Genomic DNA, 23,178 nt, shown 5'->3' on the forward strand with positions numbered 1-23,178 from the left:
TTACAATAACAAACCATTTTGTAACAATTACTGTGAGGCAACAAAATTTTAACTAGGTAGAGTTACAAGGGATATTGAGATAGCTTCCTTAGTTTACTCACTGGAGAATATGAGTGAAACCTACGCCAGACTAAACTAATTCCACCTCGGGGCACTGAACCTCCAAAAACAATGTTTGTCAGCCGTACAGATTGTACCGAACGAGAGACAATTCGAGAAATGCTTTTTTTGGTAACTCATCTTCTTATCTTAGAGCCATACTCTATAGATATGAATCTTTTCTCGGGTTACTGGAGGTTCACAAAAAAGTATCTGTAGAAAAGCAACTCGTTCCAATCAAAAGTTATTAGAAATTGTACCTCGGACACAGTTGGCTACAGTTACCAAAAGAAAAGTACCTACAATAAACAAAAGGTATCCCTAAATACTGATTGTCAGTTGCTTGTACCCAGGTTATACAACCCTGGCTACGACACAGCTATTGACCCTGTACAGACTGTATAGCCCCATTTATAGACGAGGAAATAAGGAAGGGGTTAATCTAACAAAGGAGAAATCAAAAAAGGGGATAATATAGCGAAGGAGAAACAAAAAGGGGAAAATCAAATAAAAGATACAGAAAACGGGATAATCCAGTAACCACCATGCTGAAAGCTCACCAGCTGGCCTATACCATTTCCCTTCCGAGATTTTTCTTTTCCTTGAGCAGGGGGGAGTTTAGAGTCCCAGAAAGCTGCTAAGGTCAGAAAGGTTTGTGCACCTTGGCTTCATTCATGCTCCCAAAGCAAAATAATACATGGAATCAAATAAAGAAACTTTCAAAGCATGCAGACCACAAAAACACAGAATCTAAAAGCTCATTAACGCTTGTCAGGCTATGTTCTATGTTTCACCATGCATTGACCATCAGTTCAAAGTGGCCGTCCCTATTTGTAAGACTAAATGCATTTTGCCATTCATTTGTCCCTAAAACGTCTTTAGAATAGAACCACACTCCAGCTTATATTTTATTCACTGTTAATAATCAACCGTTTCATAAAAATACTTTTAGCACCCTTTACTGTTTTCAGCCTCCATGACCTAGACGTAAAATTAGTCTCGTTTTTTATTGTTATCTCGTTGTTTCCACTTTCCTCTATAATGCCGATAGCCTTGCGGGTATTTATACAAATATATAAATAAACAAAAGCACATGCACTGCCTTTAAAAAGAAATTAAAAGCATTTAGGATGACAAAAATCAAAATTATATTTTGGATTGGTGTGCCAAATGGCCACAACACACTTTCAAAATAATGTTGAAGCCCCTCTTTCCCGGAGCGTTTGGTGAAGGAGAGAATCATGACGTGTTATACAGTGACCTCAACATTGCACCATCTGCAAGCCTAAGCAGTCAAAAATGCTACATGCTTTTCCTTGCAAGGGGCATGCTCAAAGGCAGTCCAAACCTCTGGGTACAAAGTCACATCCAGCGGTTGGTTTTTCTCGCGCCTGTCAATATGTTTGCATCAAATTCTTGTGATATTCAAATTCACAAGACAAAAATATGCCAGAATTCACCTCTAACTCATTTTTACCAAGAACCTCTGTAACTTCCCTTCAAAAAAAATAAAACAAAGAAACTTTGGGTTTGCAAGTCTGTTTTGCCCGAGTTTCTGCACAACGAAACAAGTCTGAAACGTTACTCTCAATACTCGAGCGTAAAAACAAGCATGAAATATTAACGAGACCCGCAGGAGAGAAAGAAATACGAGTCCAAACTCTCACGTGCGTACGAAAGTGTTTAATGGTCCCCTTCTGGGCTCTTGGCTACAAGTGAGTTGCAACTGGTCCACCGTGCACCTCGACAGAGGCTACAAATGAGAGTGTCCAATGACTAGGAATGTAATCGCGTGCCCACACCGCGCACCTGCACGGAGCATGGCACCCACCAAACGACAACCACAGCATCCCCACCGTTCCCGACCCCAGACGCTCCGACGCATCACCTTTTCTTCAGCTTGGGTTCCTTCCGGTCCTGACCATCACCAGCAGCCGCCTGCTCAGATTCCTGCTGGTAATCTCCTTCTGAAACAGAAAAAAAAAAAGGATTATACGAGCTTGATCATGCTGACAAAGACCGGCAAGCACATAACGTGTGATTGGCCTTCCAGGGAAAAACAGAAGGGCATCTGAATGGCAACACCTACTGAAGATCCGCTCCCATTACTGACACAAGCTGCGAGATGACGCAGCATGGTAGGAAAGGCCACGAAGCTTGCGCCAATGAGTTTGTTTTTGCATGCTAGCAACCACCGACCCCGAATAGCTTGGCTGGCAAAGCACTTGGCTCGCAATCTCAAGGTGACGAGTTCGAATCCTGCTGGGGACCGTGGTATTTATGTGCGATTCCCTATGGGTGTAACATTTTTCGGCCTTCGTTTATTGTTACAGCCGGCCATTGGAGCCGAGTGTTACGCCCAAACGTTACGGGACTCCGCAGAAATTGGCCGACAAAAAATAATCTGCGTCGAAAATCCGACTGCATTTATGCTATCCCGTAACGTGCGTCACAGCCACGGGAGCTCGGCGCTCGCGTAATTCGCCATCGTTGCGCCGTCCTTGTTGTTTCTGCACTGCCTCCCAAGCACGATTGGAAAGGATTTTCCTGGCGTTTTCACTTCCACTATCGATTCATGCTAGATTCGCACTCAGTCTATAACGCATCTCCTCAGGATGTCGTAAGTGAATATCGCACTCTTCGGGCTTGCTACAAACTATCCGAGGTCTAGCCGTACAGCGTGCAAATTCGTCTGCTCGGATGGTGGTGTGCATGCGCCGGCACAACAGGGTGTTGGCTACAGTCCCTCTCAAAGTGAGAATTAAAGGCATGGCGTCTCTCTCGAACGCCTGGCCTCCAGCACGTGTTTGTTGCTTTTCGACGCATGTGCTGGCTACGCCTGCACGCTCGAGGCTATAAAATATTCTTATAAAGATTATGCACTTATTTTTTTGTCCGCTTTAGATCGGACAATTTTTCCCGGTGTTTCGACGCCGCAACTCTGGCAACACGGTCCTCCAGTGTTCATGCGCAGCAACTGCTGAAGCTCAAACTGCTATGTTTCGTTATCGCCATTAGTAAAATTAGCATTTTATTACACTATGCAAGCCCAAATTGTATTAAAACCATCTGGCAGGCTAATTGGCTAGACATCTTGGTAAAATTAGTGTGAAGACAAGGGAGGAAGAACATTGAGACAGGATAGAATGCTACTTACAACTGGCATTTATTACTAGGTGGAAAATTGTTAGTAAAAGAAGGGGCGGGAGTAACAAGCGAATGTTTTGCAGTAGTGTGCTATAGTGTGTGTTAATATTAGCACAGTTCCAGTAATGTGCTATAGAAATACTGATTTTAGTACAATCTGGTGTCTGGGAGCAATTCTTTGCGCCTTAATAATAAGAGACTGGACGAACGATAACAGGCAATGGTTGTATAATGCAGTCAATAAATAGTCTACAGGAGAACTACCAAGAGCCCACACAAGTCTAATACAAAGCTGGAAAGGTGCTATTACTTGCGGCAAACCGTTGTAACGCAAAAGAGTGCTCGCACAAACATGCGAGGTATGACGTCCACAAGGACGGTCATACCTCGCATTTTTGTGCACTTTCACCGCAAAAAGCTCAAACGCACACACTGTCATGTCAAAGACCTCCAGGCCAAGCCATTCCGAGATCCGTCGTGTCATGCCCGAAAAAGATTGCGCTACGTCGAAGTCTGGCCACAGTGGGCGGCAAGGAAGGGCCAATGAACTCACCTCCAAAAAGATCGACCGGAGGCTCCAGCAAGCTCTTACGCTGGCCCTGAAGGCTGTTCCTGCATCGAAAATTGGGCAGGCTGAGACTGCCGTGGCATTTATTGACATTCACTTGCATCACACAAGGGTGTGATGAAAGACGGAACTATTTGTTCTCGCGTGTGCGTGTTTTTGCCTTTATTCCGCTCAGCATGTCAGCGAATGTTTTGAACGAAAGACGAGTGATCTGAAAGAAGGTTCCCCGGAGCGTGCGCTCACCATTAAATGTGGTCGTCGGGCACGTCGAGTTTGACATAGCTAACAACCCAGTATTTATTTTGGCTACAACTGTGCTTACCAAAATTCTCACTCGCCGATTGGTGCATCTGCGACAAAGCGCTCGTCCCTTTGGCTCGGCATTGACACAGCTTACGCAAATCACGACGGCTCCCTTGGTGCGCCAAAGCTGCCACGTGCTTCTTTATGCCTGTGGTGGCTGTCAAATCTGTGAGAGCCTCAGCAACGATTGAGAGCCACAGGCTGCGGTGGTTTGGATACGAGCCGCCAGAGTTTTTCCACAAATATCGCCGGCTTGCCCGAACCGACAAAAGGGACAACTTCTCAGAGGGCCTCACCTGTGGAACCTGGCAATGAAGAAGCAGATGAGTGCCGCTGTCATCACGACCGCAGTCATCCAGATGGGATTCTGCAACCGAGACAACAATGTCAGCCTCTGCCAGAGTTGCGTGCACCCCAAGAACTATGATGTATCGAAGGAAGCTCGACCCCTCGCGATATACCGCTATGGTGCCTGCGACACATCTTCAGTCGACGTGTTTAGCATCCTATCCCACCCACACATCAAAAGTGGTCCCGTACTACTTCAAACAAGTTTAGAAACCCTCATACTTTCTGAGGAAAGTATGAAGGTCTGTCAACTCTGAAGAAATACCGGAGGGCATATTTTCTCACCAGAAATGCAAGCAGAAGTCGCATCACTTCGTCTGCATCTGAAACTCGCGCTACTTTTTGCTTGGTACTTGGGGGTAACCCTGGGGGGTTGCCCCTGGGGCAATGCATATCAATTTAGGGATGAACACAGTACAGGGGAATGAAAGGGCATCATGAAAATTGTGTTAGAAAGTAATTGCATACTTTACTTTGAAAGTACATTGTGTTTATGGCACTTCGAATACGTTGTGCCTGGTGTACCTACTACTTTACTTGAAGTACTTAACCTCTCGTTTACTTTGTACTTTACTTTAAGTACTTTTTAGATGTACTTTACCCAACACTGTTAGAAGTCCTGGAAAAAAGTACGAGAGAGTGCAAGTGTCACTGTCGTCGCAGCGTCTCGTCTCATGACTGCTTTAGCTTCACTCGATTGTCTGCTGCAACCGTGTCAACTACTGTGCCACTGCCAGGATCAAGGCAGTGACAGCTCGACACTTCTGTTCGTCATCGGGCGGAGATTGAGGGAACAGTTTTGACACCGCTGTAAACACACCAGTCTAAGTTGCATTCCAGGCACCACAACAGACCTTGTCAAGAAGTGCTGGCTTAGAGTCCCCTCTAAATAGAAATAGATATAGGAATTGTGAAAGATACATAATTCCTAAGATATTAACAAATTACGGTAAAAAAGAAAGACCCTCATTATATAATCGTTATATAACATTTTCTTAGAGTCTTTGTTTATTTATCACCCATTTGAGCAGTCAAAAGGATGTATGTGCATGGTGTCATATGTTCTCACAATAATCATTATGTCACTTAATTAGAGTAATTCTGTCATATTGTGATTTTTTTTGCTCCTATGTTTTTTTTTTTACAGTATTATATAATGACATGTTTTGTTGGTTGTCTGGTACCATGCACAAGCAGTTTTACTTTCGTGGACCAGCTTGTTTCTATACATATTTTCGTGTCAAATGAAATGACTATTCCAAATATTTTTCTCAACCAAGTTCACCGACCAGCAGGTAGGGCTCCTTCCTGATGCCCACATCAAAGACGACGATGAGCACGCCCAGCACAAATCCCGTGGCAGCTCCCATCCAGGGGATCTGGCTGTCCACTGAAAAAACACTCGAGCTGCATCACGGCCTTGGGTGACAGGCATTCATTGAAGTAACGACAATAGACCCTTCTTAAAATTTAGTGCCATCTGATGGCTCAAAAGGCAGTTTCATTTTCGACGATCTAATGGCAGTCACGAAACTATTTCGTCGGGCATTGCCGGTTTTGCACGTCACTGCCAGATGAGAACTGATTCTTCGATCACCAAATAATTCTTTCTTGGTTTGTTCCAGTTTCGACGGTGCGAACATAAGTAATGACCAGCACAGTATGGCAACCCATAAGCCCCTCAATTAAATTTCCGGAATTAAAAGACTTTAGAGTCATACTTATGCCAAAAGATTAGGAACGTCGCGAACCTCCCGAAGTTTGAATTTGATGGCTTTCGAACTTTGCTAACCTTCCGGGGATTTGATTCCGCAAAGTTCGGAACTTACGAAATTGCCCGGATTCAAATTCGTAAAGTTCGAAGTCATCTAAGTTTTAAAGTTTTGAATTCCACGGTTTGGATTTTTACAGCAGAGCTGTTAAGGGATAGTTTTCCCATGTTCGTATCCGGTACCAAACAAATGTTGACACAAAACTCTAACTGCTGCCATCGCTCATAGATGGCGGTAGCTGTCCAGACTGTTGTGTTTGCTGGTTGTCTGCTTGCCGCCATCGCTCATAGATCGGAGCAACCTTTCCAGCCTTGGCAACCAGACAACTGGTCGCTGCCGTCACTCATAGATGGCGACAACATTTCTTCGGAGGAAGAAGAGCGGGAACAGAACGAGCGGCGAAGTGCGCAGCAGTGCAAATGGTTCCGCAACCGCCGCGAGGCCGCTATTGCCTGAAGTTCCACTGCGTCGAGCGCTTCAGATGCTTTTGCGAAAGAAGAGCAGATTGCCCGCCTGGAAAGCCACCGATGAGAACAGAAGCTACAGCTCCGCTGCTCTTCCTTCTTCAGTTAAGTGGAAAGGCTGAAAATTTTTTTTTTTAAGATTAAGGTTCGCAAAATTCAATAGTAGTTTCAATTTTTGTATGATTCAGGTTCGCAAAATTCAATAATTTCGAATTGGTATGAGCTTCATTTTCGAAAACTTTGAAAAGATTGAATTTTTTTGAAGCCTAAGCTTGCAAAGTTCTAAGTCTTCGAACCTCATGAAGACTGGAGTTCCCGTAAATATTGAGAGCTGAGCTCCGGAAATTTTAGTATGAATCTTGCAGGTGCCATGAAGTTCATTTAGTGTTTGCCATTACTCAATACTGGCCACAACCTCTGGCTGGTGGGAATGACGACTCTCATTTTAATTAAGGCAGGCTATTTCCCTGGAGGTCCATGTATCGTGGGACGAAGAAAATACTGGGCCACAGGCAATAGAATCAACACAGAACCCGACACAGCGGCACTCAACGACTAAACTCGAGGCCCCTAAAAAAGCAGTTCAACGGGCTCCTTGGACACATCCTGACCTTGTTTAGCTTTAAGCTACTTCTTCAAACATAAACAAGGCTTTGTATGTACACTGGAAGCTGTACAGTCAACCTAAATGCACATACCCAAACACTGGTTATGAAATTTGCTCCTCAACTGGAGCACTTCATACTGCTGTCTGTCTGTGCATGTTTTCCTCCGATGGAGCGGCGATGGTCAGCGGACTAAGCTCGAGAGTCGAAAGCCTTCTCCACGGTGTGGTTCGCGCGCCGTTCATTTGGGAGAAGGTTGCCCCAGGTATACTCCATTCACCACTCCGTTTTAAGCGTGATCTTTCTGCCCTTAACACAAGCGTGCATGCACAACCAAAGCACAACGGAAGACAGCGAGCTGGCGCTGAAGCTCAGCGGTTGCGTCGTTCACTTTCCGAAGCTGCAAACACACTCGTACTGGGCTGTGGAGATCGCACGCTGGGCTGTGGTTTTGTGAATATTGGAATGGTGCCTTCATTTGCACTTTGGTTGGAGTGATGACATTGCAGTACCCGATGCCGACAGAATGCACTTTCGAGCAAAATACAAATAGCCGGTTACAAACTGCCGCCGTAGCACTATCGATTCCGAGAGCTTGTGCCGGCTGGGAGACGTGCTTGCTCGCACCCAGGAACAAAAAAGAAACAAAAGCATGTACTGCTCCACAGCGTGTACTGCCCCACAGCCTGGCACGCGCGTGTGCGTCGCTCGAGAGAGAGAGAGGAAAACATGCGCCATTTGTAGAAACTTCCTAAATGGCACCTTCCAGAGGCATTCTTTTAAAGATGTATAGACCGTATAGCTGATAAAGAGCTTTTCTCAAATGTCATCTTCAGAGCTGGGCACAGAAGAGTCAGCTACAAGGCAACCTTGAAGTTACTGCTGAAGAACCGAGCATCTTAATTTCAAGATTTTAACATTTTCTCCCCTTTTATTTTTCAACAAAGTGGTAACACTCGGGCCATCTAGTTTGGTCGAGTTGCCAGGCTTTTTAACCTAAAATATTTCCCTCCTTCATGGTCACATTCGTTTGCATGGATGTGCACTGTATTTTTAGAGCTCTTACAGGGTTCACATTCCTGTGTGTGTGGAACTGCAAAAGAAAATTTTTTATAGGCATTTATAAACTTCATGCAATTTTTTTTAAGGAGGACCTCACCTCACCCCACCTTTTTTTTAAATTCTGAAAAATATTTTTAATATGATTTAAAACCATTAGAGGTAAAACGTGTAATTAGGTTGTGAGATCTCCACTTTCTGAAGGCAGTTTTCTTGAGTAATAATAAGAAAAACGCACAAATATAAGGACGGAGGTAAAATGAGCACACGTCACTTTAGTCACCTAAAACAACTCTGTAGAGGAATGATTCATTATCTTGAGAGTCTGCGTCCAGGTTTTTTTAACAGGATCATAGTGATTGCATGTATGTCAGCCTGCTCCATGCTTGATTGTTGGATCTTCACCAAAAAAGTCAGAAAGGTTGCAAAGGTTGCAATGTGTTGCGAAGCGAAGCTAAACTCGAAGCACGCCGCGACGCGCAGCAACAAAGTCTGGGCAGTTGCCAGTCGGGGCTCGCCAACGACAGGCAAGATAGGCAAGAACTCGTGTGGTGGCCTAGGAACAATGAAGAAAAGCTTCGGTGCTATATTTTGGATTTTGATGAGATCCGCAATTCGTTGAACTTTTCAAGATGGCAGGTTTGGAAATATGATACTTTTCGAGCTTTTCAAGAAACAAGTTCAAAAGTTTGAAAATCGTCATATTTTTATATTTAGTAAGTTTGAACGTTTGTAAATTGCAAATTTCTTACCGCAAAAAGTTTGAAATAATTTGATTTCCCAATATAAGAAGTTCGAAAGTTTGAAATAATACAATTTATAAACGCAAAGGTTCGACAGAGCGAAACTTACGAACCCCCTGGTTCGACCTTCGAACCTTAGGTTTGAAAAAAGTTTGCGGCATCTCTACAAGAGAATGAGTAAACTACACTTCGAAACAAATGCTTAGGCAGCCGTTGTATTTAATTGGTGCATCGTGTTGTACCGACATCGAAAACGTGCCTCATATATCCTCCGCTCAGTAGCACCTTCAAGTTCTTCCTTCGTTGGCCTCAAGAAGGCCGCCATTAGTATGGCACATAAGCCATACACTGATTGGATTGGATTCTTCGGCTTCCCCTTTGTATCGGGTGATCACAGAACTTTGGATTCTGCATCTAGCCCGATCAAGGTTGCCAGACTGCATTTTAGAAAGGGTTAATCCAGCCATTTTGGTGCTTCAAATTACGGTTGCCAGTCGTCTGAAGCTTTGTCTAAAACCGCAGAAAATACTTTTCAGTTCTCCAGAAATGTAAAAACAGTCTAAAACAGTGCAAAAAGGCATTGCCCAATTTTTTTCACACTGTACCTAAACTATCGCAGCTTGCACCCGCTCCACGCAAAGCACCAAAATGGCGTAACCCGCAAGACAATCTGGGAGTGAAGTGCCGATACTTTCAGCGTAGCTTGTTTAGTGGGGTCTAACGTCCACTGTAAAGCCCCTTCATGTGCTTGTCTTACAAGTGCATCAGTGTGCAAGGGGCACGTCTCGTGGGGCCCTTAAAAGCGAATGGCGGCGAAGCACTCGCTTGTGGCACATGTCTCACGTATTCGCCTGACAGTGGCGGATGGTACTTGTAAGAGACTTGAAGCATGAACTTTATTTGTGGTCTATTATGATCAACTGATTGCCATTGCCCCAACGCTCAACTCGAGCATCAGTGAGCAGCCGTGAAATTCTGGACGCAGCGGTACGGGCGTCGAGAATTCGAACCCAGCCCTAAGCTACTTCGAACCCAGTCCTAAGCTATTTGACGAGAACTGAAAATATTTTAGCCACATCTAGAATTAGTTAGATTTCAAACACACACACAAAAAAAAGCCATTTTTTTTATGCTTGTGGCTCGGTCATGCAGCATACTATAGCATACGCTCACACAACAGCTGCTGTCCTATTTTGAAATGTTTTCGGTACAAAGTAAGCTACAATAAAGCCATAATTCCATTTATTATGACAGCCGACTCGCACATGCACGGTATTGTGTCTGGAGGTGCTCACAAGTCTTACACATTCGCTGAGAAAAAAACATTGCAAAGATCGGTGTGGCAATCCGGACATCAGGCAGCCGGCGCGGAGCCATCACTGGCAGCAAAGTGTGCGATACTGTGCGTCGGTGTTGCGAGATGCCGCGCAACGAGCATGCATATTTGTCGGGCCCAGACGAGAGGCACACAAGAGATTGTGGCTCACCCTTGGTCTGCTTCTCGAACTCCCGCCTCGACTTGCGCAGCTGGTCAAGGACTTTGGGGTCGTCGCCACTCAGCTGCAGCGCTTTCTGCGAGACAAGGACGCGGCGAGTCAGGAGGTCGCCTTAGCACACACCGATTGTTTTCTGGAAAGCTCATGAAATTCGACTTGTGACACTGCAATGTGGAGACGTTCCCGAAACTAGGTTGCTTGGGACGTGTCTCGGAATGGTGCATTTACCGTGGCCTCGAAAGTGGACCCTCAGCTGCCACCCGACAATACTGCAAAAGTGTCACAGTCACCCACCACGAACCTGGCAGTGCTGTGGCGACGTACTAGGCTTTTGCGGTAGATGGCCGTTCTCCTGCGGGCCACTTTCAATCCAGACGGTCCGAGGAGACCGAAGCACACGCGAACTGGGACGCTGCGGCGACAGCTACCCTTGCATCTCCTCGCCTCTTTCATCGGCACTTTTACGACCCACCGTCAAGATCGTGATGTCCGACCGCGACCTGCCGTCTCCAGAGACGTTGTCTGTTGCCACTTCGAGACCAGCTTCGACGCACAAGTGAAATGGGATGGTAGATACGCCGGTTTAAGACACGTTTCAGGCACCGTAACATAATGTCCGCTCGGTGCCTCCGGAACAAAGCAGATATATTTTGCGTAATCCAAACTGGAGACGACGAACAAAAAAAAGAAGAAAGGCCAACGCACAAAACATCTAAAGTGCAGCCAACTAAATTTCATCGACGCACCTGGTTATATGCCATCTCTTGCGCAACCTTTGCCGATTAAAAAGCTCTCGTGTTTGCTAACTTTGTCTTTCATCATGCGCATTCATTTACTTAATTACTTAGCCTCGGTAACTAGATATGGCATCATGGGGGGGGGGGGGGGGGGGGGGGGGGGGGGTTACGTAAGTAAAATCCAGACACATACTGGAATAAAAATATACAGTAGATAGAAAATTCTTACAGTCGGGGATTTTGGCTATGGCTCGGAATTTAGTGCATCTATACTCCATTTCAGCATAACTTTGCAAAGGGCAAACGCCACGGCCCATGTAAGCCAATCGGAGAGACGGTACGGAGCGAAGCGACAGCACCCCAGAGGAGGAGTGAACGCCAACACGAGTTGCTGCGTGCCTTGCTTCGACGCTTCCACTGGCTCACCGAGGTCGTAGCTTTTGTCGTTTGCTAAAACGGAGCGTAGATGCCCTCCCTGGTAGTCCCACGACGTTATAGGCTGCCACAAGCTTTTGACTGTGCTTTCGCAAACGCGCTTTCTCTACTACCCCCGGAAAAGCGACCCACAACGGCAAACCAGCTCCCGGTTTGCCGTTGTGGGGCCTCTCTACCGGCAGCAGAACTGGAATGATCCCCACACTTCCCGCCGAATGTGTCCGCAGAGGCCAACGACAGTTTGGCAATACAACTTCGGTGAGTGCACTCACAGGAAGGTGCTAAGCACCCGAAAAAATTTCCTTCCCAAAACATTTTTTTTTTTTTTAACTTTAGTTTAATATTTATGTTGTAAAACACATTTTGAAAAAAAGAGTGATTCCAAAACACACCTCTATTTCAGGGTGAAAGACACACTGACAGGGTATTTATGCTCACCGAGGTTTTTACTTGTGGTGACATATGGGAGACCAGCTACCCAAAACACAATTTCCGGCTCAAAATTTGTTTTTTGTTTGTTTTCCTCCCAAAAACTGTTGATTGAGAACTGGCCCGTTTGAGTCGCGCTCCTTTTCTTCTCCGTGGTCATGTGCTGTTCAGACACAACCACCAAATATAATCAAAGTCGGGGGTCATCGAAAGCACACATTCAATATTAAAAATATATATATATAAAAATAAGTAACCCATTTTTTCGTGGCTTCTAAACAACTGCAAATACGTTGATTGCACAAAGAAAAGAAACAAAAGTTGCAGTGCCAGAAGCATATGCACTGCATAACTCTCAACATAGCGTTGTATCGCGGGATCAGCTCGGGAGTCACAGGCTGGACGGCTGAACAAAGCAAACTAAGCGATGGTGGCGGTCGACGGTCATGGGACCTCTACATCAGAACTGCCATTCGCAGTACCAGCGAATCTGTCTAACTTCGAAAGAGAAATTTTTTTACCGATCAAAACAATTCGGATTTAGTCCGTAAGACATGCCCAGCCACCAAGCTGATTTACACGAAGACGTTGCCAAGTCGTCGCCCCATCTCCTTTATGAAGACATCGCTCATCTTACGAACACAAATTGGTAAGAGCTTGAAACTTGTGCAAACGTCAAGCCACGAAGTGTGTACAGTAAAACCTCATTACAGTCAAATCTCGTTAATTCAAACTCGAGGGGGACCAAAAATTTGTTTGAATAAAGCAAAGTTTGAATTACCGGGAGTTTTTTCCCATAGGGACGCATAGGATGGGACCTGCATGTTAGTTTGAATTATCCAGAAGTTTGAATTAAGAGGGTTTGAATTAATGAGATTCGAGTGTATAACAAAATGGGATATAACAAACTAATGGATATAACAAAGCAATCATAATTCCCCTTGCTTGCTAATAGTGGGAAGAAATGGACATTGGCTATAACAAACTACAGTATAGACCACTTACAACGTAACCGCTTATGGTGCAGGACCGGGTATAACGCGGCTTTTTTAAACCACCGGTTCGCCTCCCATAGAACTCCATGTAATTACATACCGCTTAAAATGCAGGTGCGCGAAGGGAAATACCGGTTATAGTTCGGTTTCTGGAACAGCCTGCCGACCGCGCCGACTGACCGGCACCGTGAGCATGCTTCCCTGTGCGACACTAGATAACGGCGCGAGCCGGCCGCAAGCGGCACTCGCGGCGCAAGGACGCTGCTCAAAGAAGCGGGGAGAAGCGGAGAGGCTTCAGTTGCCATAGCGACAAAGGGATGCACGCACGTGTCGTTCACGTGCGTGCGTCCCTCCGCTGCGTTGGAAACAACCGCAACGACAGACCAATCGCAAGTCGAGGAAAAGTGTTCGCGCGCGTTGCATGCCGGTCGCGGGCCGGCTGCTTCTATCCACAAACATGGCGTCGGTTTTGATCGTCGACGTAGACCGCGTGGTGGAAGCTCATCATTCCGCGTAAAAGCGCTATCCTTGACTGTGAATTTTCGTTGTGTGTCGCTATGATAACCTAGCACGTACTAGAAGGGAAGATCCACCTACTCGTGCGGCGATGTTGTGGCAGCACTCCCAAGACGGCAGAAACGCCCGTGTCGTCGTGTTTGTTTAATTCGACTACAGTGGTGCTTTCGAAGCATTTGTGTTTTCGAACATCGCCCGGATTTCTTATTTTGGAGCATTTCATGCCTGTGCTCAAGTTGAAGGTATTACTGGCGCGTACCGTATAAAGAATGCGAATTTTCACGCGTTTTCATCGCGGAGTGCGCGTTTCATCGTCGTAGGGTTAGCAATCCTGAACGCTCGCAACGTCCGTCCGCAACCCGCGACGCCGATAAAAGGCTGCGCCAGGCAAAAGTCACTCATTTTTTTTCAAAATGCGTGACAGACTTGAGAGAGAAGTGTGCTAGTCTGGTGAAATAAAGACTTTCCTCGAACTAAGCTTTATTTTTCATCTAACATAAAATAAATTCTTTTACAAAGGTAAGTTGTCTGATGGCATGTATTTTGGCCTGAAAAATTGATGTTTTGGTTATAGCGCGGTACCGCTTATAGTGCGGATTTTCGCGACTCCCGCGACATACGTTATATGCGGTCTACACTGTAATGGTTATAACGAAATATATACGACCGCTCCTTCAACTTTGTTATAACGAGGCTTTACTGTACTTGGTGTTGAATATGCAGGCATATAATTTTTTTACTAGGTGCAAATTTGGCCAATGCGTGGTGCTGCCCGACTTCAAGCCCTTGCAGCAGGGAATTTTCAGTAGACTTCCTGATCTACAGTCGACTGGCTGCATTACTGCGAAAGAGGAGTTCCCCATCGTGTGCTTCACCATTGCAATGTTAAAACTGTCGTCCACTGCGCACAACCCAAAAACTGGAGAAAAAAAAAAATGCTGTTGGGTGTAGTTAGATGACTTCCGGCAACTCTCTCCTCCCCTACATTTCTCTCTCCTCTCTAGCCAACATGCCGCACCATTGCTCCGTGCTCGTGTTTCGGTTTCGAGCAGTTACATTTTTTGGCTTTATTAAAAATTTATGTGACTCTGTAGCAAAATACTGATTGGGTAGTCTTCCGACACCATATTAAATCACCTGGTAAAAAATAAAAATCAATTTCTGAGGGGTGCCAGTGCAGGGGTGGAACTGAGGAAATGTACTTAGGAGCAGCCACGGGAGCAGCTGAAACAGCTGTTTTGGAGCAGGTTGGGAGCAGCTAAAACTACATTCTGGAGCAAACTAGGAGCAGCTCAGATCGGCTTTCATTGCACTTCAGCTTGTGGCTTAGACAAGCATGGGAGCAATTTCAATTGTGCTTAGCAGCACAGTGAACATGAGTGGTTAGGAACCTAGGTAGATCGGATAACAGTGTAACATATGCGAAAACTTGGCCTTAGTGAGAACCAAAAAGCAAGTACCATATGTTTCTGAAGATAGTGTCCTTGATATTTTCTGAGTGACTTTCAGCTGCTCAAAATGCAAACCAGCACTGCTTATAGCACAACCCAGACGTGCTCGACATAGTAATTATATGTGCGAACCACGTGACATGCGCAAGCAACGGACGTGCAGTTGCCCGGAGGAACAGGGCAACCAATTTTCAGTTTATCCTATTGTACAACTCAATATCGAAGCAGCAGACTACGAATAACGGAGTTATCGCATTCGAAGGGATCAGTCGGAGCAAGATTGAGGTACGTCGAGCAGATCTACCGCTCGCGTGCGAGCTGCTGGCCGGCAAAGTTTCGGATCAGACCGTGTCTCAGTTCAATCAAATCATGATTTATCTTGCAGGAATGCGGTTCCAACTTCTAACGATGAAGCACTAAAAGAAATCTTTTGCTAGTGTGTTTTCAACTGGCTGACGTCCAAAACCCGGACCGCAGATCCTCAGGCAATCTGACGACTAACGACTCCACCTCACCTCGGCAGACTTGCTTAACCGCTTATGGTTGAAGAATAAGAATCCAGTCGCAGGTGATGTAGTGCTTGGAATCTGACCAAACTAAACGCGCTCACATTTCCCAATCAAGTCGATAAAAACCGAAACCAAGACAAATATAATTTTTTCGGCGCACGTTGTGCGATTCGGAGCACAATGGCGCGAGGTTTTGGCTGTGTCGCAGTTTCCGCAAAATGGCGCAGGATGGCGCAGACAAATGCGTCTGGCGCAAAATGGCGCAAATGGCGCAGCCGTTCCACCCCTGCAGTGTTTCTTTAATGCCTCAGAATAGAAGTAAGTTTAAGAATTGCCCCGAACTCATAAAGTGTCTCGCAACAAAAAGACTGTGCTAATTTTTGGTTCGTCTTTTTTTCAAGGAAAGTTAATTTTTTCATATATGTGTCCTTTTCTCACTAAAAGAAAATGCTTCTCGGAGATCTGCTGTCCTTTTAAGCGTAGTTTACGTGGAGCCAGGTGGAGCAAAGGAAGGTGCAGAACCCACCCTGAAAGACTCCATGGCCTCCTTGTAGTGCTCCGCACGGAACTCCACTTCTGCCTTCCGGTAGTAACCCTGCGGGGAAAGTTTGGAGTGGGGAAGACACGCCGAATCAATGAACCCAAGGGGTTGGCTGCATACCGCTTCGGCTCGTCTTTCTTCTACAGCGTGGCACAAACAGCATGTTTGACCTTTGACGGGACCGGATAAATTAGTTTCCAAACGGATTGCACTAGGCCTAACCACAGAGGTGCCCGTAAGCGGCACATGTATTGTGTGAAAGTATGAAATTATAAGCTCACTGAAGTTCAGCAAAAAAAAAAAAAAAAACTGACTGTCTCTTTGGCACTTCCTAAAGGCAATCTAAATGCATAGTAGCATTTATGAGGCCCCATCACACTCCTCTTTTGGGGGCAGAGTAAAAAGGCCATGTGGGCATCCTACCGTAGAATACTGCGCATCCATCCATTCCACACTAGGTGCCCGTTCCCAAATTTGTAAGATCTGAGAAAACATGCACAGTACATTGATCTGTAAAATTGATGACCGGCCAAGCGGCCACCCTTTATTTTATCGCGATTATCTCGAAATTTCAAGCCGGCGTTTGCCCGGTATTTTACGGTAGTGTCGCAAGACTCGATGATGTCACGTGACATCATGATGCCACGTCATGGTGCCACCTGATGTCGTCACCATCGTTTATTGTCCTCGAAGAACCAAAAGGACATGATGTCACATCACAGTGCCACCCGATCTGGCGGCACCACGTGATCTCGTATGACACGATTACATCACCGTGTCACACTTCGGGATGTCACATGATGTCAGTGTCACGTTATGCCACGATGTCACGCGATAGTTTAGCCTAACAAAGAGTCAACGCCAAACACCCTTTTGAAGGCACCATGTTGTACACCCTGTTGCAGGTCAAGGAAAGCGGGACAGGCTCTCCCCGCAAATGTCTCCACCCTTTCCAGTTTAGCGAGCCAATGCTGGAGACGAGGCAAGAGAGGAGGCTGTCCCGCTTTTCTTGACCTCCAACAGAGGATAGGTGTTGTTTCCAAGAATTCTGGTCCCACTAAAAAAGTGAGCAGTCCAATGTTAACAGGCAGCACAGTCGAAGCGAAAGGAATGAGGCGCCCACCTTGGGCCAATTGGGGCTGAGGCGGATGGCCTGCCGGGCATCCTCGTAGGCCAGGTAGAACTGGTCCATCTTGAGGAAGGCCAGGCACCTGTTGCCGTAGAGCAGCGAGTTGTCCCGGTCCGTGGCCAGGGCGTGCGTGTAGTGCAGGATCGCCTCTGCATGCTTGCCCTCCTTCAGGCACTGGTTGCCCTTCTCACGCAGCTCTTCCGACTGCAGGGACAGGGGGCTTCGTTTGTGCGTAGTAATAACTTCCAATAGGTTGAATTGAATTGGTAGCATTCTTTTCTCCATAGAGAATTTAGGAGTGTAGTTGCATATAATTCATTTATGGTCTCGTGTTTATAGTGACCTTCACCTTTTTCATATTCATCTAGTTGTCTGCCAAATTTTTTAAATTGATTTTCTGGGATTTTTAGGATTGATATAAAAGTTCATGTCATATGAATACATTGTGATAACCCAGTTTTAAAAACTTTCAGATTGTACAATGATGGTATAGTAAATATTTTCAGTGATTTTGCTTGCGTAATTTTTTTCTGCGAGAAGGTTATGTAATATTATTTCATGAGCTGCCTATCCTCACACACAGGCACGAAAGTATTTTTGTGAGACAAAATGCACTGTATGATTTGGAAGAAAACAACACCAGCAATCAATTTATTACTATTAAGCTTATTATAGTCACTGGCAGTTTAATTAAAGGGACAGTGCAATGACATTGGAATGTTTCTCATTTTACTCTTTTAATGCTGTTTGTCACATCGATTTGGTAAACTGTTTATAAACTTTAATGAGCCGTTCCCCACCACCTTTGTTTTTTCACTTACACCAATAGCAATCCCATCATTCTGCAGTGCTGCCCTCAACTAGTTCATATACTTAGTCAGCACAGAATACGATTCCGATGGCAGAGATTTGAGCTCGGGGAAAGGCACATTTGTTTTCGTTGAAACTCTTTACAATGCAGGATTGTTCTAAAATACAACCAGGATTTTATTACGCCATTCCCATCCACAGGTAATAGCAGTTTGCCCAGTAAAGCCCGACGAGCAGCCAGCGAGGAGATGGTCCTTTCCACAGGGAGTAGCTCAAAAACCCACTCCTTTTAGGAAAGAAGGAAAGAGAGAGAGCGCAGGGAGAAGGACGCGAGATAATGGCTTTCTGCCTAGCAGAAGACAATTCTGTAGGTCGGCCTTTAAAGGACACATGCAAAGGAAAAATACATTTTTATTTTAACAGCCTGGTTGGGAAAAGGAAGTCATAAAACGAATTTACATCAAAAGATATAAATTTTAAGAGCTATATTAACGGCGCTATACAAATTTGTAGTTGGCGCGTGTGGGCGCCGCGGAAAAGTGGTCGCTATTTGTCACGATTAATAAGTAACTTTTAAAGCTCAGAGGAAGCTCCTGAAAAAGCGCAAGCAGACGTGATAGGCCTGTGCGCCAGTCAGATGACGGTGGTGGCGCCACGGAGCACACAAACTTCCGCGGCGGCGGCGGCGTGGAGAAACTCGTTGAAACAAGGCGGCAACGGCACCGCGCGACAGCGCACTGGTGTACCACGTGACCTGCAGTGGCTCCCGTGGGCACCAACTACAAATTCGTTTTGTGTCGTAAATATAGCCCTAAAATGTTTTTCCCTCGTAGTAAATTTGTTTTATAACATTCTTTTTCTATCCAGACTGTTTAAAAAAAATGTTTTTTCTTTCCTTTTAATGCTATCACATCAACGTAAGCTGCTTTTCTTCTCTTTTGTAACTCGCAACCACCTTCGCATAAAGCATGCCACTGAACGGTCGACGCTTACATAACCGCGGTGTTAGACTTGTCACAATGCATTAAAGTTACATACGAAATAAGTATTAATTCGTGAAAGGGACACCTAGGTTAAAAAATACACTATGGTACTCCAAACATTTGAAATAATAAGTGCTCTTAAGTTTCTACTGTCCAAGGCTTAGCAGACACCGGATTTTGTGCGGATTCATTTTTTGTCGAACCAATGTCCCGAGTAGGCGCAGTTGCAGCTGCTTGTCGAGTGCAACTTTTTCTTTTCTTTTTTTGATTTAGACTTTTTGGTTGTTGCTCCTATAAACCTGTATCCATTCAATGCTGATCCACCACGAATGAACTGCATTTATTCTTCATTGGGGTGAGTCATGCACACCTGTATACAAAGCTTTTTTTTTTTTTTTATTTGCACGGTACATGGAACAGCAATAGTGTCTGGCTAATCTTTCTTTTTTACAGAGTATGACATTACATGCTAGGCTGCATATTTAAATCCACGCGTTTCTACTTGAAATTGCCACCATGACACAATTTTTATATGTGTTCGCATTTTACCCAGATGTTTGTTACAGCTCACTCCAGTAAGCAGACGATGTGCCCCATGGCTGCGCACTTAGCCACTAGACTGAGTGTACCCTGCCCCCACCCCCCTTGGACTGCTCAGCCTGGAATGGTCCACAGCAGTACCAGTACTACAAGAACACCATCTCACATTATTTATTGGTCGCCTATTGGAAAAGAGGTCCAGCTGCCCTGCGCCCCAGCGGCTAAGTTGATAACTGAACCCATGGGGACAATAATGTGAATTATTTGTTCGCGTTTCTGATGTCGTGCTCAGTTGACGTAGCCGAACGCTGCATCAGTGCTTGGCTGGGGCTCGAGTTTCATCGATGAATCATACAAATGGAGCACCATTTGTACAGCCCCAGCTGAACGCTGACGCCGCACTCGCGTCCCAGGTGAGCTCACGGTCGATCAAGGTAGATGACGTAAAGAATCCGGTCCACATGCCTTGTGACAAGAGAACACCGAGCTTTGTGAAAAACAAGCTGGACAAAGTGCCCCCTATTGTTCAATCTCTTCGCCAAAAATCATAGACAGGACGGGCAGTGCAGAGCGTCTCTGAAAAGCACAGCAGCCGACACATACTCGTTGCCCTCCTCCGTGCTCTGACTTGGTGTGAATGCGTGAAGTTCACAAGACGTCCAAGCGTTATCGGAGGTAGAAAGCTCGCACTGAAAGCGGGAGAACTGAAACTCCTCACTGCTGTTCACACTCTGCCAGTAACTGCAGCATATCATTCGCTGGATACGAGAAATAGTCAGGACACAACGGTGGAGACAAATTAATAGGTACAGCGAAAGCAAAGCAGTGCAAAACAAGATTACCAGCACGTAAGAGCAAAACGATGTGTTTCAAACGATTACGAAGCTAGCACCATTTTAAAGGGTACAGCTGTTAACATTCATCCATTCACAATGCTGTGTTTGAGAAAAGAAAAATATATATTGCCGATTTGAAGATGTTTTTGTGTAAGCCAATCCTGGAATTCAGGACAAGTAGGACAGCAGTTTTGATGGCTTTTTTTTTTTGGCGTTTTTTGGCAGTGACCAATTTGACATCCACCGTCCAATTATCTCTAAAGTTATTTCAACGTCTGTGATGTCACTTATGTAAAACATCAAAATAGTGGCTTTATTATTTCGACGTCCTCCCTCAATGCAGCCCATACAGTCAGAGCAGTGGTAGCCATTTCGTGGTTTTGTCAGTTTCGTTCTGTTTAGTTTCTGACGGTGTCATCGGTGTTGTGTTGACATGTTGGCACAGTCATGTGTAGTGTGCCCAAGACGTTCAGGTCCTAGTTTGCAGTGGAAATTGTTTCATTCAGCGTGTGTACAGCATGTGTCTGGGACTGGCTCGACAGTTGATCCTTGCGAACGTGACAAGCCCACAAGTGGCGATGTTCTGAGCTCGCACATAATTTTGGCACGCGTCTCACTTAACATTTTTAATCTCCAACAAAGGTGAGCTGGATATCCCTGTCTTCCCTGCACTTAACAGATGTAAGTGCATACATTATGTAACACAGAGAAATTTAGCACGGTTTTTGTGCCTCCATATCGTGCGAGCACATCTTCGTATGGTTGTAGTCTCGCTTTGCATCTGGCTCCTGCCCGGTTTTTAACTGGATTTCGCGAGTTTGTTGTTTAGTTTAGGTTATATTTTTGGTTTGTATATAACGACTGGGTTAACTATGAAACGATCGGGATGATAAATAAAAGGTTGTGAATGCAAACATTGCCTCCTTGATGTTTTTTCGACCCATGCAAACGAACAGAGGTTCTGGCATGGTTGTACGATATACACACATTTTCCAATCAACTGCAAATTTTATGACACGACATACAGCTCCTTTGTCTATATAAAACACATGAACTAAATCACTAAAAGCAGCAGTGCCACATTCTGTAATGTTGGGCACAACCAAGCAAACGTTACATCTGGCTAGATTGCTGATGTACTTTGAGAAGTTTTGTTTTGCATTCCACATCAACTAAAAGGTAATAAAAACTGCAGTCGACTGCACGCCGACAATTCGCTGAAGTGTCTTTTGATGAAAAGTCGGCGTTCGACGAACTGAGTGCCAGCATTAGGGGGTCTTCCAGTCTGATCCGAACGCCGAAGTGGCCAAAGCTCCAGAGTTCCAAGTTTGAGATGTCAAGATAATTAGAAATATTTTGATGGAGGATATCAAAATGGTTTTAAAAACAACTTCACGTCTTCAGGAAATGGCGTCACGGACGTCAAAATAATATTTAAAATTATTTTGAAAGTTTTTTTTTGTTTTTTTTTCGTGCTACTGCTTTTGAAGGTCGGTTTCCACTAGGGGTGTCGCGAACTTTTGTCGAACCGGATTTTTAGGTCGAACTTTCGGGGTTCGACTGGGTCGAACCGGTTCGACGAACCTTCGAAACTTTTCACCAAATTCGACCGGTTCGACTTTGCGAACAGTGTGGCCAGACCTTGATACACGCATGTCTAGGTTTAGAGAATTTATTTTTATGCGAAGAGTTATTTTATTTTATGAACAGTTGCAATTAAAAGAAACCAATTTTAGTCACTTTAGACGTTAATAACTTAATTGTTTTGTACTGTATTAACTAAAATAACCAATCAGCGGTGCGCTTAATTCATCCCTTAGCCATTACCATCCAATCCGAAGCCAACTGTCCAGCCTGTCGCGCATGCGCACACGAGTCGAACCTCAACACAAGGTTCGTCGAAATTTCCGCAAAAGGTTCGAAAAAGTCGAACCTGGTCGAACTCGAACCTCGGCCGGTTCGCGACACCCCTAGTTTCCACGCAAATCTCTGTCTAGAACTAGCGTTCTAGCCAAGCCGACAAAACTACCAAAATAGGAAACTATAAAATAAAGCTAAACGGGCTCAATATAACACTACAATTTTGCGCAAGATAGAAAAATGTAGCTCACATTATCTGTTGTCCTCAGACAAGGAATATAAATACTTGCCTCAGCAATCTGACAAGGCTCATAAACAGTTCCGTGTTTTCAATAAATCTCTAGTGGAGACAGTGCATTGCGGCGGTTCTCGTCCATTCGTGTACCCATCTCAATTAGTAATTCCGCTTCGAAAGAACTGTTTTAGGACGTGGCCAATTCAACGCCAAAATGATTGCCCAGACAGCGACTGGAGAGAGAAAGATAACAACAAAAGGAATGCAAGTCACGCTGAGAAGCCGCGAGTTCTCTTGCCGAATGCAGACTTCGGAGAATGTGAACATTTCAAGAACTTCGAAAAGATGGCATGTGGTGAACCGATAAAACCGAAAATAAGCTACGGGCTCGTTAGATCACTGAATCATTTCTGAAAAATAAAGAAACCTAGCTCACATTATTGGCTGCCTTCATAGTTCCCGATCTTGCTTTCGTTCGAGAGCTGATGGGCTGATGCGGATTTGAACCGTGATCCGCAAATGTCTCCGATTGGATTTGGTCATTTCATATGGATTCGACTCCCTTTTT

General features: G+C 45.1%; 1 protein-coding gene across 1 annotated transcript; it reads right to left on the reverse strand.

Moving 5' to 3' along the window:
• Positions 1–1,767: 1,767 nt before the first annotated feature.
• Positions 1,768–23,147, reverse strand: LOC120847838 (serine/threonine-protein phosphatase T). Its single transcript, XM_040219741.3, has 8 exons — positions 23,047–23,147; positions 17,341–17,550; positions 16,203–16,271; positions 10,596–10,680; positions 5,755–5,855; positions 4,414–4,484; positions 3,800–3,858; positions 1,768–2,066 (listed from the first exon to the last, which is right to left on the reverse strand). The coding sequence occupies exons 1-8, from the start codon at positions 23,062–23,064 to the stop codon at positions 1,984–1,986; spliced, it is 696 nt and encodes a 231-aa protein (XP_040075675.1). The 5' UTR covers positions 23,065–23,147; the 3' UTR covers positions 1,768–1,983.
• Between the last annotated feature and the right edge of the window lie 31 nt (positions 23,148–23,178).

This window comes from Ixodes scapularis, unplaced genomic scaffold (genome assembly GCF_016920785.2).
Source record: "Ixodes scapularis isolate PalLabHiFi unplaced genomic scaffold, ASM1692078v2 PGA_scaffold11__112_contigs__length_91849675, whole genome shotgun sequence".
In the NCBI taxonomy this organism is placed as follows: Eukaryota; Metazoa; Arthropoda; class Arachnida; order Ixodida; family Ixodidae; genus Ixodes; species Ixodes scapularis.